This window comes from Microplitis demolitor, chromosome 1 (assembly GCF_026212275.2).
Source record: "Microplitis demolitor isolate Queensland-Clemson2020A chromosome 1, iyMicDemo2.1a, whole genome shotgun sequence".
Lineage (NCBI taxonomy): Eukaryota > Metazoa > Arthropoda > Insecta > Hymenoptera > Braconidae > Microplitis > Microplitis demolitor.
The window spans coordinates 14,394,906-14,415,834 of record NC_068545.1 but is presented as its reverse complement, the minus strand read 5'-3'; the positions used below and the strand labels follow the sequence as shown (position 1 = coordinate 14,415,834).

Genomic DNA, 20,929 nt, shown 5'->3' with positions numbered 1-20,929 from the left:
GGACGACCACGTTTTTTGGCCACCATAACCTTTCCAGCTTTGCGCATATGCTCCGACACTGCAAGTTTGAAATCAAACAGCGCCAGGTATTCAAGTCCATGAATTCGGCGCCATAATAACCAGGCATTAACTAATGTCATATCAATCATGTGGAAAAAGATTCTTTTGTACCATTTCCGAGATCGCAGTTGAATTCTGTAATAACCGAGCATGGAGTCGAGTATATCGACGCCACCCATGTGTTGGTTATATACATCAACTGCTTGGGGCGACGTTATATCCTTGTACTGTTTTTCTTTTCGAACATACCGCTGTTTGTTGTTGTCGGTTCACTGCCTACGTAAGCTGAGAGCATATTTACGAGTTTATCATCAAACCAGGACACTAAACTCAGCTTCACGCCGTCTATGACAGCTGTCTTCTCTTCCATACTTCCTCGTCCCTTCTTTTTTAGATCCTTTTCAGTAGGTATATTCGAGTTCGACACGCGGTTAAGCCTGACAGTTCCCAGTGGCAGTATACCATTTTGAAACAAATAAACTTGCAGGTTAGGATTGTTGAACCAGAGTTTATGGTTTTGATGCTTTGGTACTATGGAAGCAAGTCTGGTCACAACATTCGAACTCACTCCAAGATCAGGTGCATCTGACGGAAAAGTATTGCTTTGGTCTCCAGCAAATATGTCAAAGTCGTAGCTGAATCCTGACACACCACTTAGAACCTGATTTTTATATCCCCATTTGTGAGGTTTTGCTGGATTGTATTGCTTTATTTCATGACGACATTTGGTGGGAATAATTTGCTCATCTACGGCTAAGTACTCCTCTTTTGGAACCAGCAGCAGACGTTCACGAATCTTATCCAACAATGGTCTAACTTTGAAAAGTTTGTCGTGACCATCTGTGCCACGGGACTTAAAGTTTTCGTTATTATTGAAATGCAAATTCTTCTTAATCGCATCAAATCTGTTACAAGTCATTGTTTCATAAACTTGCTGCTGGCCAACATGTTTTGACCAATATAGTCTCGTTGACGGCAACTTTACACAAGACATGAAAATTACCATGCCAATGAATTGCTCAATCTCTTCTTTGGTTATGTTTGCTGGCTTATCAGCGTTGTCCTGAATAGATTTTAGGTTGGACTGCTCAACAATCATATCAATCAACTCATCCGTGAACAAGAACTTGAAAATTTCTTGAGGTGAATCCAACTTTATGATTTCTTCTAGCAGATCGGAATTTCCTAAAAATTTGAAGTTTTCTGCATCATTAGGTTCCATTTTCTGGTTTTTCCAAATTACCGGGACTTTTTTGTTTTTTTTTGCCCTATGCTGTGGATGTGGATGGAGCATGTAAGCTTTGTGTGGTGATTTCATCATCATCGGAACTATCCGATTCAGGTATGACAATATTTTTTTTACGGGTACGGCGTGACGGGACGGATGCAGGTTCATATTCAGAATCAGAATCAGAAACTAGATCATCATCACTTTGAAAGCCGTCACCGGGAATGGGATTCACATGCTTGGATGTACCATAAAAGCGTGAGGGATTCATTGCTGCAAAGAAAAGAAAGCAAACTTTGAACGCATACGAAGCCAAATATGGCAATTGAAAAATGGGGCCCAAAAATCAAACAAAATGCAAAAAAACACTGAAACCTGAGTTATTTTATGTTTATGAATGTACAATGAAAGCATTTTAAAAATCCAGCATTTTTTACTTACCATATTATTGCTTTTATTCCAATAATAAAATCGGAACTAAATACCGTCACTTTACCGGTCGGAGTTGCTGAACATAACCTCTAATAACTTGACAGATAGACCTTACTATAGACAACAAAAAATGCGTTCCGTTCCACGAAGAATTCTATAATATTTTTTCTTAGTTGGTTTAGAAAAAATAATAACGTTAATATGTATAAAAAAATAAACAAAACTAGAAGCCTTATATGGCTTTGTATGCGGTAAGGGGTTAAATAACACGGAAAAAAAAATTTTTATTTTTTAGAATTTTCTAGCTTACAGACCAATCAACGAATTTTTACGTACGATAGATATTTTTCTAGGAAATCGAATGCTCTACAAGAAAAGTCTCATCATTTTTTGAAAAATCCAACTGTTCAAAAGTTATTTGAGCTTAAAGTCAAATTTATAGAAAATTTTAAGATCTTTTTACTTTTCCGGCGAAACTATCAGTCTTATCAGAAAATCTCATAGGAACTTTTTTGTACGTAATTTTCTTTCTTAAAAGTCATTACAAATAAAGTTTTTCAAAAATCCACATTTTTTTTTAGTTATTTTCATTTCAATGTCAAGCCCTTGAAAAAATTGTTTTCTGATTGATTTTTTATAAATTCTAAAATATATTTTTTTTATTTTTACTTACATTTTTTAAATAATTTTTTTTTCATTGGGGTGTTTAACGCAAGGATTTTCTTATGCTCCAACTAATAAAAAAAAAGTTACTTAAACCAAGAGAAAAATTTCTTAGGAGAAAAGATATATATCTAGGAGAGGAAATTCACCGGTGCTAGACAATAGCAGTGGAAGTAGTTCAGTGATCGCCACTAGGGGGCACTCAACCTCTTGTGCTGTTCCTGGTTAGATAAATATTTTAGAGTTTTTATATTCCAAACTTGGAAGCAATTCTGACGCGAACACTCCTCTATCCTTCGACATAGTGACAAGTGCCATTTTTAGTGGTAATAAAGTATAACCTATATTACTTCATAACATGCAAACTAATTGTTAATATAGATTCAATGCAGATTTTAAAATATTCAATTTATCAATTTAGAACCGTTTCGAATGATTTCTATGAATTCTTTGAATTTCTTTGAATCGGAATCATTCGGAAGTTTCCAATTAAATCCGATTGAATGTAAATCAGAAATTTCCGATTAAATCTGATCAATAAAATGCTGGTATTTCTCATAAAAATTAGTATCAAAAATATTGCGAAAACAAAGATCATTCTGATTGTTATTAATAAAGAAAATTCTCATCTGAAAAACGACCGGGAAGTTTACGATACAATCAATTTTATTTTGTATTTACTGTTTTATGAAAGCTATCAATCAAATCTGATTCTAAACATATACATTTTGCCGCGATAAATACATACTGAAACTCATGATTTTTTTTATTGGCGCTGAAAATTAGTAACGGGCATTTTCTAATTGAATTCTACATATTTTATTACATGTATTGGATATTGTAAGTAATTTCCAATAGGTTGATAGTAGTATAAATTGAGAACTATCACTAGTACATACCGATAACTGCTGGTTCAAAAGCACATTAGATTCTGATAGGAAATTTTTTTTATTAGAATTTTTCAGATTATTTCGTCATGGTGAGTCGAGTACTTTTAATTCTTGACTCGAGTCACAAATCATCTCGATTCAAAATAAATTATTCTTCAAAAAAGAATATTTTACTTTTCGGACAATTGAATATATATCGGGGCAAAATATTTATTTTTCTCCCCTCGCGGTTTTGATTCACCCTGGAAACACCCCGGAAACACGATGGAATCACGGTGGATCCACGGCGGTTACACGGTGTACCCACCGTGATTCCACGTACACCGCGTAATCACCGTGGATACACTGTGGAATCTCGGTGAATACACCGTGGAATCAGGGTGGGTACACCGTGTTACCATCGTGGAAACACCATGTAACCACCGTGTGTACACGGTGATAAACTGGCACAAACCCACCTGTAACCACCCTGGATCCACCGTGATTCCACCGTGTTTCCACTCCCAGGCTGATTTAAAACCGTCAGGGTCACTTTAAGAAAACATTTCTTACTTCAAGAAACAGATATTATATCGGTTGAATGAAAAAAAAAAATCGGTTTGTCGGTTGACCCTGTGAGCCAGCCTCAAAACTTCCCGCTCATTTCAAGCTCCTTGAGCTCGAAAAATTGTTGTAGATACATTTTCGAACTCTTCGAGCTCGAAAATACTTTTGTATCCTTTTGTTTTCGAAAAAAAAAACATTTTTTACGATTTTTTCTCAAACGATATCTCCCGAACAAATAAACCGATAAGGCGGTTAAGGTAGCAATCGACGCGTTTTATTGAGTTCTACAACTGATCAGATTTTGAAATTGATTTATTGAGTCGTTTTTGAAAAATTTCGAGAATACTAAAAAAATTTTTTTTTTTTTAATCTTTCTCTTGAACGAATTAACCGATTTTGATGTTTAAGGTGGCATTCAATGCGGCTTATGAAGCTTCAGAGCCCAGTTGACTTTGGAATCAATCCATCGAGCACATAAAAAGTTATCCAAAAAAAAACATTTTTGAAAAACGTTCATTTTTGGAATATCTCTGAACGAGCCGTACCGATCAAGCTCAATTTGTTTGCAGCTTTTAGATATTGACAAGCCGCGTCGAATGACACCTTGAAGATTAAAATCAGTTCATCCGTTCAAAAGTTACAGAATATTTACATACGTACGTACGTACGTACATACATACATACACTCGGACATCATCTTGAATTAAGTCAGAATAGCTTCCTAGAACCTCAAACCGTCGACATCTGTTGGAATTTCGATTTTCACGAATCGGACTGAAACCAATAACTTCCCGGATTTTTGAAAATTTGCAATTTTCTTAACGGAAAGTTAAAAAAATAAAAAAGTTTACTCTAACGCCGTTTAACCCTGCCTAAGTAATGATACATTCTCATTTTAGTACAATAAGAAAAATTTTATTACTTGCTTAAAAATAAGTGAACAGTAATAACTAATCAAATTTTTGTAGGAAATTTTCCGCTCTTCAAAAAAGGTATGTTATGTTTTTTTCGTGAATTCAACTGTTTAAGAGATATTAAAGGTCAAAGTTTGATTTGTTAGAAAAAATTGGCGTTTTTGTTTGAAATTTGATTACTCTCTAGCATTAAGCATAAAATTGAGCGCTATAAATTTTCTTGTAAGAAATTTATTGCTCTTTAAAAAAGGTTTCTTATACTTTTTTTGTAAAACCAACCATTTAAGTGATATCGAAGCTCAAAGTGTATGGATTTGAAAAATAATGTTGTTCGATTAAAATTCTATAACTCTTCAGCAAACGGATATTTACTCAAGATTTCAACAATTATTTGTCGGAAATTTACCGCTCTACAAAAAAATATTCCTTTGATTTTTTTTAAAAACTTAACCGTTTAATAAATATTCAAACTCAAAATAAAAGAAATTTTTTTTATCATCAAAGCAAAATTTCGAGTTGCTTTGTGAAACTTTTCTCTCAACTAAAAGCTTAAATATCTCTTAAACGATTGAGTTTATTGAAAAAATCAAAGAAACCTTTTTTGTAAAGCGGTAAATTTCCGACAAAAAATTGTTAAACCCTTGAATTTTAATCGAAAACATTATTTTTCCAATCCATAAACTTTGAGCTTCGATATCACTTAAATGGTTGGATTTACAAAAAAAGTGTAAGAAAGCTTTTTGAAGAGCGATAAATTTCCTACAAGAAAATTCATAGCGCTCAGTTTTATTGTCTGCGTGTTGAAGGGTTATAAAATTTTAAATAAAAATGCCAATTTTCTTAAACAAATCAAACTTTGACCTTCAATATCTCTTAAACAGTTGAATTCACGAAAAAAACATAACATACCTTTTTTGAAGAGCGGGAAATTTCCTACAAAAATTTGATTAGTTATTGCTGTGCACTTATTTTTAAGCAAGTAATAAAATTTTTCTTATTGTACTAAAATGAGAATGTATCATTACTTAGGCAGGGTTAAACGGCGTTAGAATAAACTTTATTATTTTTTTATATTATTTTTGGATCACAAATAAATGATTTTTATCATGGCCAAGTAAAAAAATCTAATTTGGTAAATAACGGACACCTTAATATATATATATATACATATATATAAATATATAAATATATATATATATATATATTGTTCAGTCACGAGCTTGATGAATTTGAATCAAGCTTCGTGCATTTCCGCTCGGTTCGGGAGTTGCCGAACTCGCTACTGACTGAAGGTCCAAATAGTGCCGGGTCACTCGCTATTTGGGCCCGGCACATACAATTTCCAACTCAGGATCGTGTCAAGACGTCCTGAGAACCCGCTACAAGCTGACCAATCACAAAATTCGTTTCATATTGGTCAGCCTATGAGAGAGCTCGCTATCAACTGATACCTGTTGGCGCGCTTTTAAGCCAATAGGGAAATTCGTTATGTGCAGCAAGGCTGCCACGTCGACACCAAGCTTCTCGACGATTCAACGACGCTACCATTATTCTCTTCTACAACGTGTCTTTGCTACTTGCAACCTCGTGCTTGAACCGCTTCAGCAAATAATTGTGTAAAATTATAACTAAATCGCTACGCTAAATTATCCTCAATATTTAGACAGTACATCAAGGCTACTATTTATTGAGAATAAATAAATTGTTCTTGTGACAATAATTAATTGTTAATTAAATATTATTGACTTAACCGCTATTGACCACGTGTCAATTTTATACGTGAATTATATCGTTGAGTTTGCATTCGCTATCGCGTATAATTTATCTAGTCGCATTTGCTATTAATCATAATTCTCATAATTTTCAAGTGTAAATAAGTGTAAATAAATCTATAATTTATTTAGTGACAAAATCTGTGTAATTTTTAATTGTTTAACCAACCTCGCCTAAACCAGATCCAACTAGTTTATTCGCTCATTTTACATTTTGGTCCTTCGAGCCGGATCTGGCGAAATTTAAACAATTGAAAATTATTTAAAAATTAAAAATCTAAAAAAAATTGTGAGAAAAAAGTGTAGTGTCAGTTTTGAGTCGTGAAAATCGTTTTTACTATCTTCAAGGCAGATTCACACCCGCTATACACGCTACTAGAAAAATTCTCTAAGTTGTCACCTTTACTTCGCACGCTTGGAATCTGTCTTCGTGCCATCGCTAAATTTAAAAAAGTGCCACAGTCCACACTGGACACACCACTCTCTACAGTTGAACTGGAACTCGCAAAGACTTTGCTGATCAAGTATACTCAAAGTCAATACTATTCGCAAGAGCTGAAGCTATTGAAAGATGGAGATTCTCTACATCGAAATCATCATCTCGCTAAATTGATTCCCTACGTCGACTACAACAGAGTACTCAGAGTCAGCGGTCGCTTGAAGAATTCGCTGCTGGATGATGAACAGAAAAATCCAGCCATTTTACCAAGGTCATCACGCTTAAGTACGCTATTGATAGATCATTCGCATCAAAGAACATTCCATGGGGGAACTCAAATGACTCTCGCTGATCTACGGAGATCTGTCTGGATAGAAGGTGGTCGAGTTCCAGTCAGATCACACATTCTTCGCTGCGTCGTGTGCACGAGACATAGAGGTGTTCGTGCACAACAATTAATGGGACAATTGCCATCCGCTCGTGTAAGACCATCTAAAGCATTCTTACACACTGGAATAGACTACGCTGGGCCAGTAACACTGAAGACTTTCCAAGATCGAGGTGCCAGAACTTATAAAGGATGGATCGCTGTGTTTGTATGTCTCGCTACGTCCGCTATACATATTGAAATTGTCACCGATTACTCTACTGACGCTTTCGTCGCAGCATTTAGAAGATTTACTAGTCGAAGAGGCGCCTGCAGTATCCTATACTCGGACTGTGGTTCAAATTTTGTAGGAGCAGACGCCACGCTAAAGAAAGAATTCGCAGCAGGATCGAGGCAACTAAAGGAACTTCAGTATTTACTCGCTACAGATGGCACAAACTGGAAGTTCAACCCACCAAGCGCTCCTCACTTTGGTGGCAAGTGGGAAGCAGCCGTAAAGTCAATCAAGTTCCATCTCATGCGAACTATTGGTGAATCGCTATTGACTTACGACCAACTCGCTACAGTCTTAACACAGATTGAGGCTGTGTTAAATTCAAGACCGATCGCTCCGCTATCTGAAGATCCTGCAGATTTAACCGCTCTAACTCCTGGACATTTTCTCATCGGTGAACCGCTAATAGCCGTACCTGGGCCCTCGCTACTGGAAAATAATTCAGCTACGTTGTCACGCTGGCAACAACTACAACAAATGTTCCAGAGATTTTGGAGTAGATGGTCATCAGAGTATCTGCAACGTCACCAATCTATTTCAAAGTGGCATAATCCGCAAAACAACATCACAGTGGGTTCATTAGTCTTGTTGACTGATGAAAGATTCCCACCATCGAAATGGCCGCTTGCTCGAGTACTCGCATTATATCCAGACAGAGATGGCCTGACTCGAGTAGTTACGCTGAAGACCGCTACCACGGAACTTGTACGACCAATCGCTAAGCTGTGTGTACTACCAGTTCACTCTCCAGAAGACAATCGAGTCGACACAGTCGCCAGCGCTGGGAAGAATGTTCAGTCACGAGCTTGATGAATTTGAATCAAGCTTCGTGCATTTCCGCTCGGTTCGGGAGTTGCCGAACTCGCTACTGACTGAAGGTCCGAATAGTGCCGGGTCACTCGCTATTTGGGCCCGGCACATACAATTTCCAACTCAGGATCGTGTCAAGACGTCCTGAGAACCCGCTACAAGCTGACCAATCACAAAATTCGTTTCATATTGGTCAGCCTATGAGAGAGCTCGCTATCAACTGATACCTGTTGGCGCGCTTTTAAGCCAATAGGGAAATTCGTTATGTGCAGCAAGGCTGCCACGTCGACACCAAGCTTCTCGACGATTCAACAACGCTACCATTATTCTCTTCTACAACGTGTCTTTGCTACTTGCAACCTCGTGCTTGAACCGCTTCAGCAAATAATTGTGTAAAATTATAACTAAATCGCTACGCTAAATTATCCTCAATATTTAGACAGTACATCAAGGCTACTATTTATTGAGAATAAATAAATTGTTCTTGTGACAATAATTAATTGTTAATTAAATATTATTGACTTAACCGCTATTGACCACGTGTCAATTTTATACGTGAATTATATCGTTGAGTTTGCATTCGCTATCGCGTATAATTTATCTAGTCGCATTTGCTATTAATCATAATTCTCATAATTTTCAAGTGTAAATAAATCTATAATTTATTTAGTGACAAAATCTGTGTAATTTTTAATTGTTTAACCAACCTCGCCTAAACCAGATCCAACTAGTTTATTCGCTCATTTTACATATAAATAAATATATATATATATATATATATATATATATATATATATATATATATATATATATATATGTATATATTTATATGTAAAGTGAGCGAATAATTCAGTTGGATCTGGTTTAGGCGAGGTGAATTAAACAATTAAAATTACTCAGATTTTATCAATAAATAAATTATAGATTTATTTACACTTATTTACACTTAAAAATTATGAGAACTTATATTAAAGCGAATGCGACTAGAAATTAATACGCGATAGCGAATGCAAACTCAGATATTTTATTCACGTATAACTTGACACGTGGTCAGTAGCAGTTAAGTTCACGGAAATTAATTCACAATTAATTACTAGCGAAAGAACAATTAATATATTCTCAATAAATAGCAGCCTTGATATACTGACTAAATATTGAGGATAATTCAGCGTAGCGGTTTAGTTTAATATCACAAAAGAATTAATTACTGAAGCGGTTTCAAACACGAGGTTGCAAGTAGCGAAGCACGTTGTAGAATGAATAAAGATGGTAACGTTGTTGAGTCGTCGAGGAGCTTGGTGTCGACGTGGCAGCCTTGCTGCATATAACGAATTTTCTTATTGGCTTAAAAGCGCGCCAACAGGTAGCAGTTGATAGCGAGCTCTCTCATAGGCTGACCAATATAAAACGAATTTTGTGATTGGTCAGCTTGTAGCGGGTTCTCAGGACGTCTTGACACGATCCTGAGTTAGAAATTGTATGTGCCGGGCCCAAATAGCGAGTGACCCGGCACTATTCTGACCTTCAGTCAGTAGCGAGTTCGGCAACTCCCGAACCGAGCGGAAGTGCACGAAGCTTGATTCAAACTAATCAAGCTCGTGGGTGAACAATATAAAAAGAAAGTGTATGTTGGTATGTCCAGCCTTTTCTCCATAACTACTCACTGCCACCCACTCATGGTTGCTGTGGTAGGTAGCCCTTGGTCTGCACTTGCAAGCAAGGGAGTTTGGTTACCGTGGGTGGAAGTGGGTGAATGTGGGTGGTAAAAATGTTTGATGGGATACACTGTGGAATCTCGGTGAATACACCGTGGAATCAGGGTGGGTACACCGTGTTACTATCGTGGAAACACCATGTAACCACCGTGTATCATGTGAATGGCATTGAGTGCCTTTGTCGAGTGACAATGTTATGAACTTTTCTAGAATATTCGAGATTGTTCTAGAATGTTTCTCGAGTGGAAATATCGCCGCCATTTTTTTATGACTTAAAACACTAATGGCGTCCCCAAAAAGCTCGGAGATAAGTGAACACTATGTGACATATGATGGCGAATGTATATATTGGCTTGTCTTAAATCCTTAGTGACTATGAGTGGAGGTAACCTGTATGGGTTGGGGAGAACTTGCGTCCCACCACATCTTACGCAAGCAGTTGACCAGAGCTGAAGTCTGGTACCATGGGGGACCCATTCGAAGCCCCACTTCGACCAGAGTCTCTTTATTTCCTGAGAGGGGTGGAGTGTTTGGGTCCATGTGAGATCGGACTCGTGGTGGCTGTGCGTGAGGCACCCACATGCAGTGCATGCCTAATGGGTAAGCTAATGTGAGCATATGCTCATATTTTGCTTTTATAATATATTGTGGTGTCATAATATACAAATAGGGCTACGCAGCGCGAGTATGCCCAAAAGGGCGAGGTATCGGCCTCCCGTCGAACGGAGGTGGACCTAACGGTCCCGTTACATTAATTAATTGTTCTAGAATATTCTAGATTGTTCTAAAAATGTCAAGACACAATTAAAATGTTTGAAATCGCTCTCAGTCGATTTAAATCAATTAAAAGTGATTCGTCCTGAATGTTCTGGATTATTTGCTAAATTTCTAGAATGACCTGGAAAATCCTAAAATATTTTTAAATTTTATAAATTCATTCAAAAATCAATTAACCAGTCTAGAATTTTCTGGATTGTTTGGAAAATATCGAGAATCACTTGGAAAGCTCCAAATTATACTTAGTTCTTTAAATGTCATAAAGATGATTCTAATTTGTTCAGAATGTTCTTGATTGATCTGTAAATTTTTAGGATAATCTGGAAATTTCTAAAATTTATTTAAACTTTTTAAATCATTCAAAAATTATTCCAATCGGTATGTAGTGTTTGGAATTCTTCTAAGAATTTCGAGACACATTCGGAATGCTCCAAATTGAACTTACACTGAGAAAAAAATTTCTTCTGACAACTAAATTTTAGTCATGACAGCAAAATGATTTGATTGCCCATTACCAATCATACATTTGGTTATTTTAACTAAATATTTTATAATCCACCAACAAAACAAATTATTACAAACTACAAAATATTTAGTAAAGATAACTACGCGTTAAATAGCAAGCATAAAATCAAATTGATTACCTGTAGAGCTCCTAAAGTAGTCATAATGAAATATATTAGTCAGCCTTAGAGAATGAGTTATTAATAGTAGTTAAATATTATTTTAAAATGACAGAATATTTATTTAGCACCCAAATAATTGCATATTCAGAAAAATAACTTATTTCCTTGTTACGTACTTTTTGTTGGTACTATGACAAAAATTGTTCAGGGAAACATTAATATTAAACATAATGTCATAGTGTAATACAGGATACCCCTATATTACTATCAAAACAGCCGCGGTAACACGTCCCATAACTGCTCTAAGTTGCGAATATTATAATTCTGAAATAAGTTTCTTATCAGAGACATTACAAATGGTGGGCGCGATCTAGTGGCGAGCACCGAACTACTCCCGCTACTGCTGCCTAGCACCATAACTTTTCAAATCAATAATCATTAGGTTCAACTATATATTTTTTAACTTCGAACAAATATATATATTTATTCTAAATGAATATATTTTTTTGTGTCTAAGTAATATTTATTAGAGTTAATATAATGATAGTTTGCTTTAATATTTGGATTTGTTGGCACTACAAAATAATTTAGTTGTTTATCAAATAAATATTTTCTTAACTTTACCAAATGATTTGATTATCTTAGAGAAAGAAATATTAATGTCAACCAAACAGTGTCTGTTTAATCATTTGTTAAAAATCACAAAATAGATTATGTTGACGTAATAAAATTTAGTTGTCCCAATTAAATATTAGTTTAACAGAATTTAACAAAACCAATTTAACTGTCGGAAGAGAAATTTTTTCTCAGTTTAGTTGATTTAAATCAATAAAAAATGATTCTAATTTGTTTAGAATGTCTTGGATTGTTATGGAAATTCGATAACATTCTGTAAAATTCTGATGTCTATGCTAATGTTTTAAATTAGTTCAAAATTTTTTTATCGGTCTAGATCGCTCTAGATTGTTTTGAAAATTTTGAAACATTGTGAAAAATTCCGCAATATATTCAAAAGTTAATCACACGAATATGATCCGAACAACCCAATCGGAAAATATTCTAGAGAGAAAAGATTAAAAAAATAAAAAATTAATTTCAAGTGATATTCGACATTCAAATATTTTAGAACTTATCAAATTGTTTTCAAAATTTTTAGAACAGTCCAGAAAATTACATACATTAATAAGTACACTACCAAAAAAAACCCAACGAAGCGGGTGTTCGCATCTAGTAGCGTCTAAAAGAGAACTCTAGTGAATTCGATTATACCGATAAAATATTTTTTTAGTAGTATTTGAGTGTCAAAAATTAAAAAATATACTCATCCCTCGCGGACTTGGAATCACTGTGAAATCACAGTGAAATCACAGTGAATTCACTTTCACCGTAATTTGACGGTGTATTTACGGTGATTTCATAGTGAATTCATAGTGATTTTGTGCCATTTTGTCATTGTGATTTAGTAGTGATTTCACTGTGATTTTACTGCGAGTTTACAGTAAATTTATGGCGATTTCATCATGATTTCACAGTAAATTAATGCTGATTTCACAATGATTTTACAGTAAAGTAATGGTGATTTCACCATGATTTCACAGTAAAGTAATGGTGATTTCACAGTAAATCAATAGTGTTTTCACCATGATTTCGCAGTGAATTAATGACGATTTCACCATGATTTCGCAGTAAATTAATGGTGATTTCCCCATGATTCTACAGTAAATTAATGGTGATTTCACCATGATTCCACAGAAAATTTATGATGATTTGCCTATAGTTTTATGGTGATTTTAGAATAGCAAAAAAAAAGTTGTTCAAATATTCTTCAACTTTGTTATGTACTTTTTTTAAATAAACTGAAAAATTTTCAAGGTGTTTTTTGAGAAATAAGTTTAATGGAAAAAATTGAAAAAAGCTTCAAAGTTTGATATTATAGAATGACAAAAAAAAATAAAAAATGGTAGTCATTGAAAATTTTTGTTTTTTTTTTATTTGAAAAAAAAATGATGGTAGGTTTTAATAATTTTTTTGTATTTTTTTTCCACAGTGAATTTACTGTAAGTTCATAGGAAATTCACTGTAAATTAATTATATATATTCACTGTAAATTTACTGTATATTCACTGTGAATTTACTGTAAGTTTGCTGCCCTGTTTAGAAAATCTCATAGAATCCAATAGATCCTCATACATTCCTATAGAAATTTTATAAGAATGAATGAGTTTTATGAGAAGTGCTATAGTTAAGTATAGGGCCTTATACACACAGCTATAAGAATCTATCGGATTTTTTAAGCAGGGTGGAAATTCACTGTGGATTCACTGTGAATTGGCTGTGGTACCACACTAAAATCACTGCAATATCACTGTGAGGTAACTATGAATCGACTGTGATAACATAATAAGATCACTGTGAAACCACTGTCGAATCACTGTGAGATAACCATAAAACTACAGTGACCGAATGGCACAAGATCACGGTGATTTCACTGTAATTTCATCATGGTCTCACAATGTTTTTACTATTCTCTCACTGTGATTTCACTGTGATTTTACAGTGATTCCAGGTCCGCGAGGGATAGCATGAGATGATTTGGGTATAATTCTTAAAATCTACCAGAATCTTATTCGTTTTCTATTATACCGAAAATGTAATCAAAATCAAATTAAATTGTCGCTATAAACGAATTTGCTAGGGAACATATTTTTTTTTAACTGACAATACCATAACAATTCATATCATTTACCGTTGTATAAAATCTCATATTGCACATCTGAAAGCTCAGCAATAAAATACATTTTTTTGTAGTTTTCCTGATGTGATGATGTCTTCATTCTCTAAAAGCAAGTAGTATGCGATATATTTTGTATCTGATTTATCTATGATGCTCTATGATATGATGAATCTCATGTTAGCTGTTGTGAATGAAACATTTAAATCTGCCAAACGTGATCAATTTAAAAAATTATTTTTACATAAACGACAAGCATGTCAACATGCATTCAAACTTCTTGTTTCAAAACAAAATCCTGATCAAATGAAATTCAAACAATTTGAGGGATTAATGCGTTGTTATGCCCCGAAAAAAGTATGTTATTAAAATATTCAATTTTGAAATTAACTGTACGAATAAATATTTTTGAAATATACGTTATTTAATTTAGGTATGTTAGATATTATTTTAATATTTCGTCATATGAATGCTTCTAACAGTGGTGCTTTAAGTTGTGAAGAATTCCTTATGGTTTATGATGTAACAACGCTAGAATGGGAACCACAATACTCAGGGATGCCTTGGTATCATACAGCTTGGAAACCTTTGCAAATGCTGTGTTATGGAGCACATATTGCTATCAGATGGCCTTATTTTGAAACATTTGTCTGTGAGTATTTAATAATATCGCCGAGTATTACTTATACTAATAAAGAAAGTTCTGAACTTAGAATGAACGCTACTTGAATCAATTAGATGTGTCGTTTTATCGAGGCAAATAAAGCTCAAATTTAGTAATCATAGTCATAAAAAAAATAAATAAATAATAAAATATTTTCTTCGATAAAATAATAACTTACTACTTGATTCAATATAAATTTCAATTCTGTGAAGTAGGAACGCAAGTACTTTTCTTAGTGATAGTGATTCAAAAATTTTTTTTTTCTGGACAACTTTTTTTTAATAGATTTTAAATAAAGTAATTGGATAATTTTAAATGAAGTAGCCATGGTTTTTAGACTCTTGGAATCGTCAACTGATCAAGTAGTATCAGCTCATAAATTTGTTGCTGATTGAGACACACTCGCTTTTGCGGGTTGTAAGTAATAGTACAAAAAGGCAAACAATTTTAAATAAACTAAACTGTTATTATGTTGATTAATTTATTTTGTACATTATTCAAATTTTGATAGTTTTTGTTACGGAAACTTTAACAAAAGTTCTTGGGTTAGGAATACGGCAATATCTTAGTTCTGGATGAAATCTCTTTGATTTAGGAGCATCGGTAATGTCATTAGTTGTGGCTTGTGGCTTATCATTATTTCCAAATGCAACATTTTTTGTAATATTTCGACCGTTAAGACTTTTGCGATTATTTAAAATAAAAAAACGTTATCGCGATGTTTTTGGTACATTGGTAATACTTTCACCATTAATGTGTTCCACTGCTATTGTAATGCTTATTCTATATTATTTTTTTGCGATTATTGGTATGGAAATGTTTGCTGGTTATGATATGCGAAATTGTTGCATGCAAGTATAAATTTCTAATATATAAATTAGAATATATATATATATATATATATATATATATATATATATATATATATATATATATATATATATATATATATGTATATATATATTTTTCAAATTTAATTCATGGTTAATTGTAACTTTGTTGATAGAAATACAACGGTGGAAGACTTTTACAAATATTCAGTAAATGGAAGTACAACGCTAGGATATTATTATTTGAATACATTTGATAATTTAATGGCAAGTGGAATGACTTTGTTCGAATTAACCGTTGTCAATAATTGGTTTATATTAATGAATGCAGTGATTATGCAGTGATAGTAGGATTTTATACTCGATTTTATTTCATGACTTTTTATTTAGTTACAATGATAGTATTAACAATTGTCATTTCAAGTTTTTTGGAAACATTTAGTTTTCGAATATAATATATAAGGTCAACCTCGAAACGTGACGGTTAGTCTTATACTTATTTAATTCTTTTGAAAATATAAAAATGTACTGGAGTTATGCATTCTGTTTATATTTTTAAAGAGGAGAAAATGTTACATGAAGAAGTTGAGTTGAAATGAAACTCTTGAATAAAACTCTTATTTCATACTGAACTCATTAAAAATAGGTAATATTGTCATCCCACCGAGAGAATGCACCTCGGGTGTCGTCGGTTTTTACTCCCACCCTAGATGTTTTATATGCTAAATGTTCTCCTACTTTTCTGTGCGCATGCGCAGTTCATAAATGTTTGGTAGTGGGGGCAATTTCCGAGGTTTATTCTCTTACTGGGACTACAATATAGTTATAATCTTAAATAAATAGTAATATCATAAATAAGGGGCATTCCACGCTAAATCGTTAAGTAAAACTATCGATATTTCTGGATTTAGTTGAAAATAAGAATCGTGTATAAACGATCGAGGCAGCACCATTGTCAATGTGTGCGATATCTGTTGTCTTATTGAGAAACATTTTTAATGCAATTCGTATGTAACAATTAATTAGAGATAACAATTTAGGTTATAATAAACAGTATGTCAAATTTATATAAATGGTTTCCAACTAGCCCTAGCGAATTCGATCATACCGTATTTTTGGGTATATTTTGAGTGTGTTTTGGACATAGTATACATTTGATAACATTTGGGTACGTTTCACGAATAATACCCTAATCATACCGAAATCATACCGAAATTAACGTAAATGTTAGGTATGTTTGTGAACTTTTCATACCCAAACTATACTGAAAAAAATCATTATTTGTGAAATATAGTATAGATGGCGTTTATAAATGAAATGTCATTTTACTGTTCAGCTTGAATAGTGCTGTACAGCTTGGAGCATTAATGCCTGCCCTGATAACACGAGTTAATCGTGAAAAAGTTGGTCATTCATTAGTTTCCGACCAACTTGACGACAAGTTATCGACAGTTTCAGCTTCTGCAACTTTTGGCTACAAGTTACCACCAAGTTTCTCAGAAAGTTGGCGCCAGTATGGTGCCGCGACTGGAATGCAAGTTTCTGAGGAAATTGAAACTTACCATCAACTTATGATTGCCAACTTTTGCAAGCAACTTTTGCCACCAACTAACTTTCTCAGAAAATGTCAGCTCCCTTAACTTGGCACCTCAAAATTAATTTTTTAGATTTTGTTATAAACAAATCAATTGTCCGTCCAATGTCCGTCAATGTCCGATAAAATTTTTTATTTCTCCGATAATTGTTTATTTTTAAAAAATTAAACAAATTTTTGTTCTTAAGTTGGCACTCACTCTCTCTAATCGAATGGTTTTTTTTTAATTTGATAGATTAATTTTTTTTTATTGATTGTCCGATTGATAATATTATTTGTCCGATCGTTTTTCTATTTTAAATTAATTTTTTAGTGGAATTAATTTTTTAATTAGTAATTACCAATGCGCATGCGCAAAAGTAAAACAGCTTTGAGACAGCCGCCATATTTGTTTATATCTTATCAGTGGTTGTACTCCAATATCGGAGTAATTATTATGGAGATACCTCTACCCTCCACAGTAGTTATACATGTTTACATAAGTATAATGTTATCTATCAGCAATGAGAAGTGAAAGGTAAGAGTTAAAAAATTAAAATTCGATTGAACACAAGTCCTTTTTCAAGTGAGGTAAAAGCTGTGAAACTACCATGCCTTTGAGCCTTCAGAAGGGCTACACAATTCTTTGTAGTATTCGTTTACCTTCTTTACTGTTTATATACTTTTTAGCAGCAAATGGCCGACGACTGAACCAGAAGCATTGATTGCCGGTGAGAAAAATTCATAATAAATATTCAAATTAATATGACATTTATATTTAATAACAATATAAAAAAATCTAAACCTGCATGTTTTAGTTATTATAAAAATGGCCTGTGTCGAGAGGGCGATAACTATCGGTATCGATGTTCAAATCAGCAGTCTGGAGCTGAGCAGGATGAAATGACTGATGCAGATGACTCGGACAATAATACCAGCGAACAGGGAACCTCATCAGTTCCTTGTCGTTTTTACAAATGAGGAACCTCTAAGTTTGGCAATCGCTGTTATATCCACACAGCCTCGACTAGTAATCGCAGTGATGATCAAGAATTAAATTCTGGACAAAACTCTGGTCTATCTGTCGTAGTATCGTCACTTACTGACACAGGTCACTCACATTTATTTATTGTGATCAATATGGGCCAGGATTAAAGTGTCAGAATAAATATATTTATATGTATATATATATATATATATAAGTATATTAATAACAAATATAAATTGTAAAATGTATGTCTTCAAACCGTTTGTGTTAACGGAATGCGACAATCCAAGTGAAACTAAGCTGACACCCAGAACATTTCCGACGATATTTTGCAATGAAAAATATATGTACTCATTCAGCGGATACAACTACACCTTAAATCGATATAGAGCAGCAGTTTTTGCCCAGCAACAACGAAATAATTCTTGGCATGACATTTAAATTGGACAAACTTATTGTAATTTCGTGGTATGTGTCAGTCAAAAGGTTACCTGTACACCCAAAATTTAAAAAATGAGCCCGAGGTAGGAAAATGACCACTAAGGGTCCGCTGCCTAAGCGATTCTTCTCCCATAATTTTATAAGCCACGGGTCGTATTTTTATACCTTCGGAAACTATCGTGGGTTGGGAGTCTTCAGGATAGACCCAGAGACTGGGATATGGGAAAAGTTGTCTCCAGAAAATGGTGATGATTTCCCTGGGTACTATGATGACATCGAGCTGGCTTATGATGGCAAAAAAATGTATGTGATATTTGTAAAAATACGAGGGGAAAGAATCCGCGAGCTCAAGGTATCAATCAAAATTTAATCTTCACTTAATTAATTTGAAATAAATTATTTTACAGAAGACCTCTATTAGCTTATTTAAATTTTCTTACAGACAATACAGTCTTATGACATTGAACAGAATCGCTGGTATATTTTGGATACTACCGGAGATCCTGATAATGAGAAACCGTTTCCTGATATCAGGATTAATTTCGGAATCGCTCATATCGTGGATCTGGAAAGTAAAGGCACAAATATTGTTATTTCTGGAGGAATGATGGACAAGAGAATTTATGATGGCATTTGGCGACTGAGTTTATTTACACTGCAGTGGACTTGTTTGAATAAATTTAGGTCCATTCTTCCTCAAGCTATTTGCGAGTATGACGCGATCACTTCCCTTGATGGCAAGATGTACGTTGTCGGTGGAAGGATCAAGAAAAAAAATAACAGAGTAATTGATACTTCATTTATTCTAATTCTATCATCAGTTGTATTAATAAAATATATATGTATTTTTTTTTAGCTAAGTGAAGTAAATAATCTTTACTCCACTTGGTTACGGATACCAAAACTCACGGACATCTGCTGGGAAGCTGTTAATTTTTATTACAGAGAATTAAATACAAAAACAGATGAAGGATTGTTTGAACTCGGACTGCCTATTAAATTCGTAAAGTCTAGATGCCAGTGAATTTATCATTATTTTATATATCAAAATTAGGGGTACACAAATAGTTCGAACTTACGAATTATTCGTATCGAATCAAAGTATTTGATTTAAACTCCGAATCGAATAATTCAAATTATTTGTAAACTTACGAATAATTCAAAAGTTTGCAAATAATTTATATATTTTATTATTAATGGCTGGAAATTGAAATATTTTTTCTCATCAAATTTTTATCAGAGGTAAACTGACACAAATCGACGACAAAATTATTTTTAGTTACTTTAGAAAACTAAACTCTATTAAATAAAAATTGAATACTTGAAAGCTGATGAAAATTTTCACGATTCGAATCGAGTAGTTTGAAAAGTTACAAATAATTCGAAAACTTTCAAAAAAGTTAAAAATTGACGGGTAATTCAAATTTTCCATGATTCGATTTTATCGAATTATTCGATTCGATGATCCTGAAGTTAGCAGACGATTGGCAATTTTCTGAGGGAAATAACATTTAACATGTGGAGAGAATAAAAAAAACTAATTGTAATTAAAATTAAATTTAAAATTTTTCGAAAATAATGATTAATTATTGTATGGGACCTGAGGCCAATTAATTGTGAAGTGGGGAAAGAATAGAAACAAATGAATTGTAATTCAAATATAATTTAGATTGGGTCGGAATTAATCATTGATTCTTGAATGAGGCTTGAGGCCAATTAAAATTAAAGTCGGAACAGAATAAAAAAAATGATAGCAATCAAAATTTAATTTTAAATTTATTGAAAGTAATATTTAATTATTGTATAAAGACTGAGGCCAATTAAATTCAAATTGTGGGCAGAATAAAAAAAATAATTGTAATTTGAATATAATTTAATACTTTATGAAAGTAATAATTAATTATTGTATGTGGCCTGAAGCCAATTAAATTTGAAGTGTGAGTGGAATAAAAAAAATTGGGATTTTAATTTAATTCACAATTTTTCGAAAATCATAATTAATTATTGTATGAGGCTTGAGGTGAATTAAATTTAAAGTGTGGAGAGAGAAAAAAAATTAATTGTAATTTAAATATAATTAAAATTATTCCGGAATTAATAATTAATTATTGTATGAGGCTTGAGGCCAATTAAATTCAAATTTTGGACAGAATAAAAAAAAATAATTA

General features: G+C 33.4%; 2 protein-coding genes and 1 pseudogene across 2 annotated transcripts; 2 read left to right on the top strand and 1 right to left on the bottom strand.

The window, feature by feature from the left end:
- Positions 1-274: 274 nt before the first annotated feature.
- On the bottom strand, positions 275-1,282 carry LOC103574410 (piggyBac transposable element-derived protein 3-like). The gene has a single exon (XM_008553854.3). The coding sequence runs from the start codon at positions 1,280-1,282 to the stop codon at positions 275-277; it is 1,008 nt and encodes a 335-aa protein (XP_008552076.1).
- Positions 1,283-7,402: 6,120 nt separating this feature from the next.
- On the top strand, positions 7,403-19,367 carry LOC128668231 (two pore channel protein 1-like; annotated as a pseudogene).
- Positions 18,853-19,785, top strand: LOC128668229 (kelch domain-containing protein 10 homolog). The gene is made up of 3 exons (XM_053740651.1): positions 18,853-19,113; positions 19,204-19,545; positions 19,618-19,785. Exons 1-3 carry the CDS (start codon positions 18,853-18,855, stop codon positions 19,783-19,785), a joined length of 771 nt encoding a protein of 256 aa, XP_053596626.1.
- The last annotated feature ends 1,144 nt before the right edge of the window (positions 19,786-20,929 follow it).

Coding starts and splice junctions, on each gene's coding strand:
- LOC103574410 (XM_008553854.3), bottom strand. CDS start 1,282: ATGGAACCTAATGATGCAGAAAACTTCAAATTTTTAGGAAATTCCGAT.
- LOC128668229 (XM_053740651.1), top strand. CDS start 18,853: ATGACCACTAAGGGTCCGCTGCCTAAGCGATTCTTCTCCCATAATTTT. Junction 19,114..19,203: donor AAAGAATCCGCGAGCTCAAG/GTATCAATCAAA, acceptor ATTTTCTTACAG/ACAATACAGTCTTATGACAT. Junction 19,546..19,617: donor TCAAGAAAAAAAATAACAGA/GTAATTGATACT, acceptor ATTTTTTTTTAG/CTAAGTGAAGTAAATAATCT.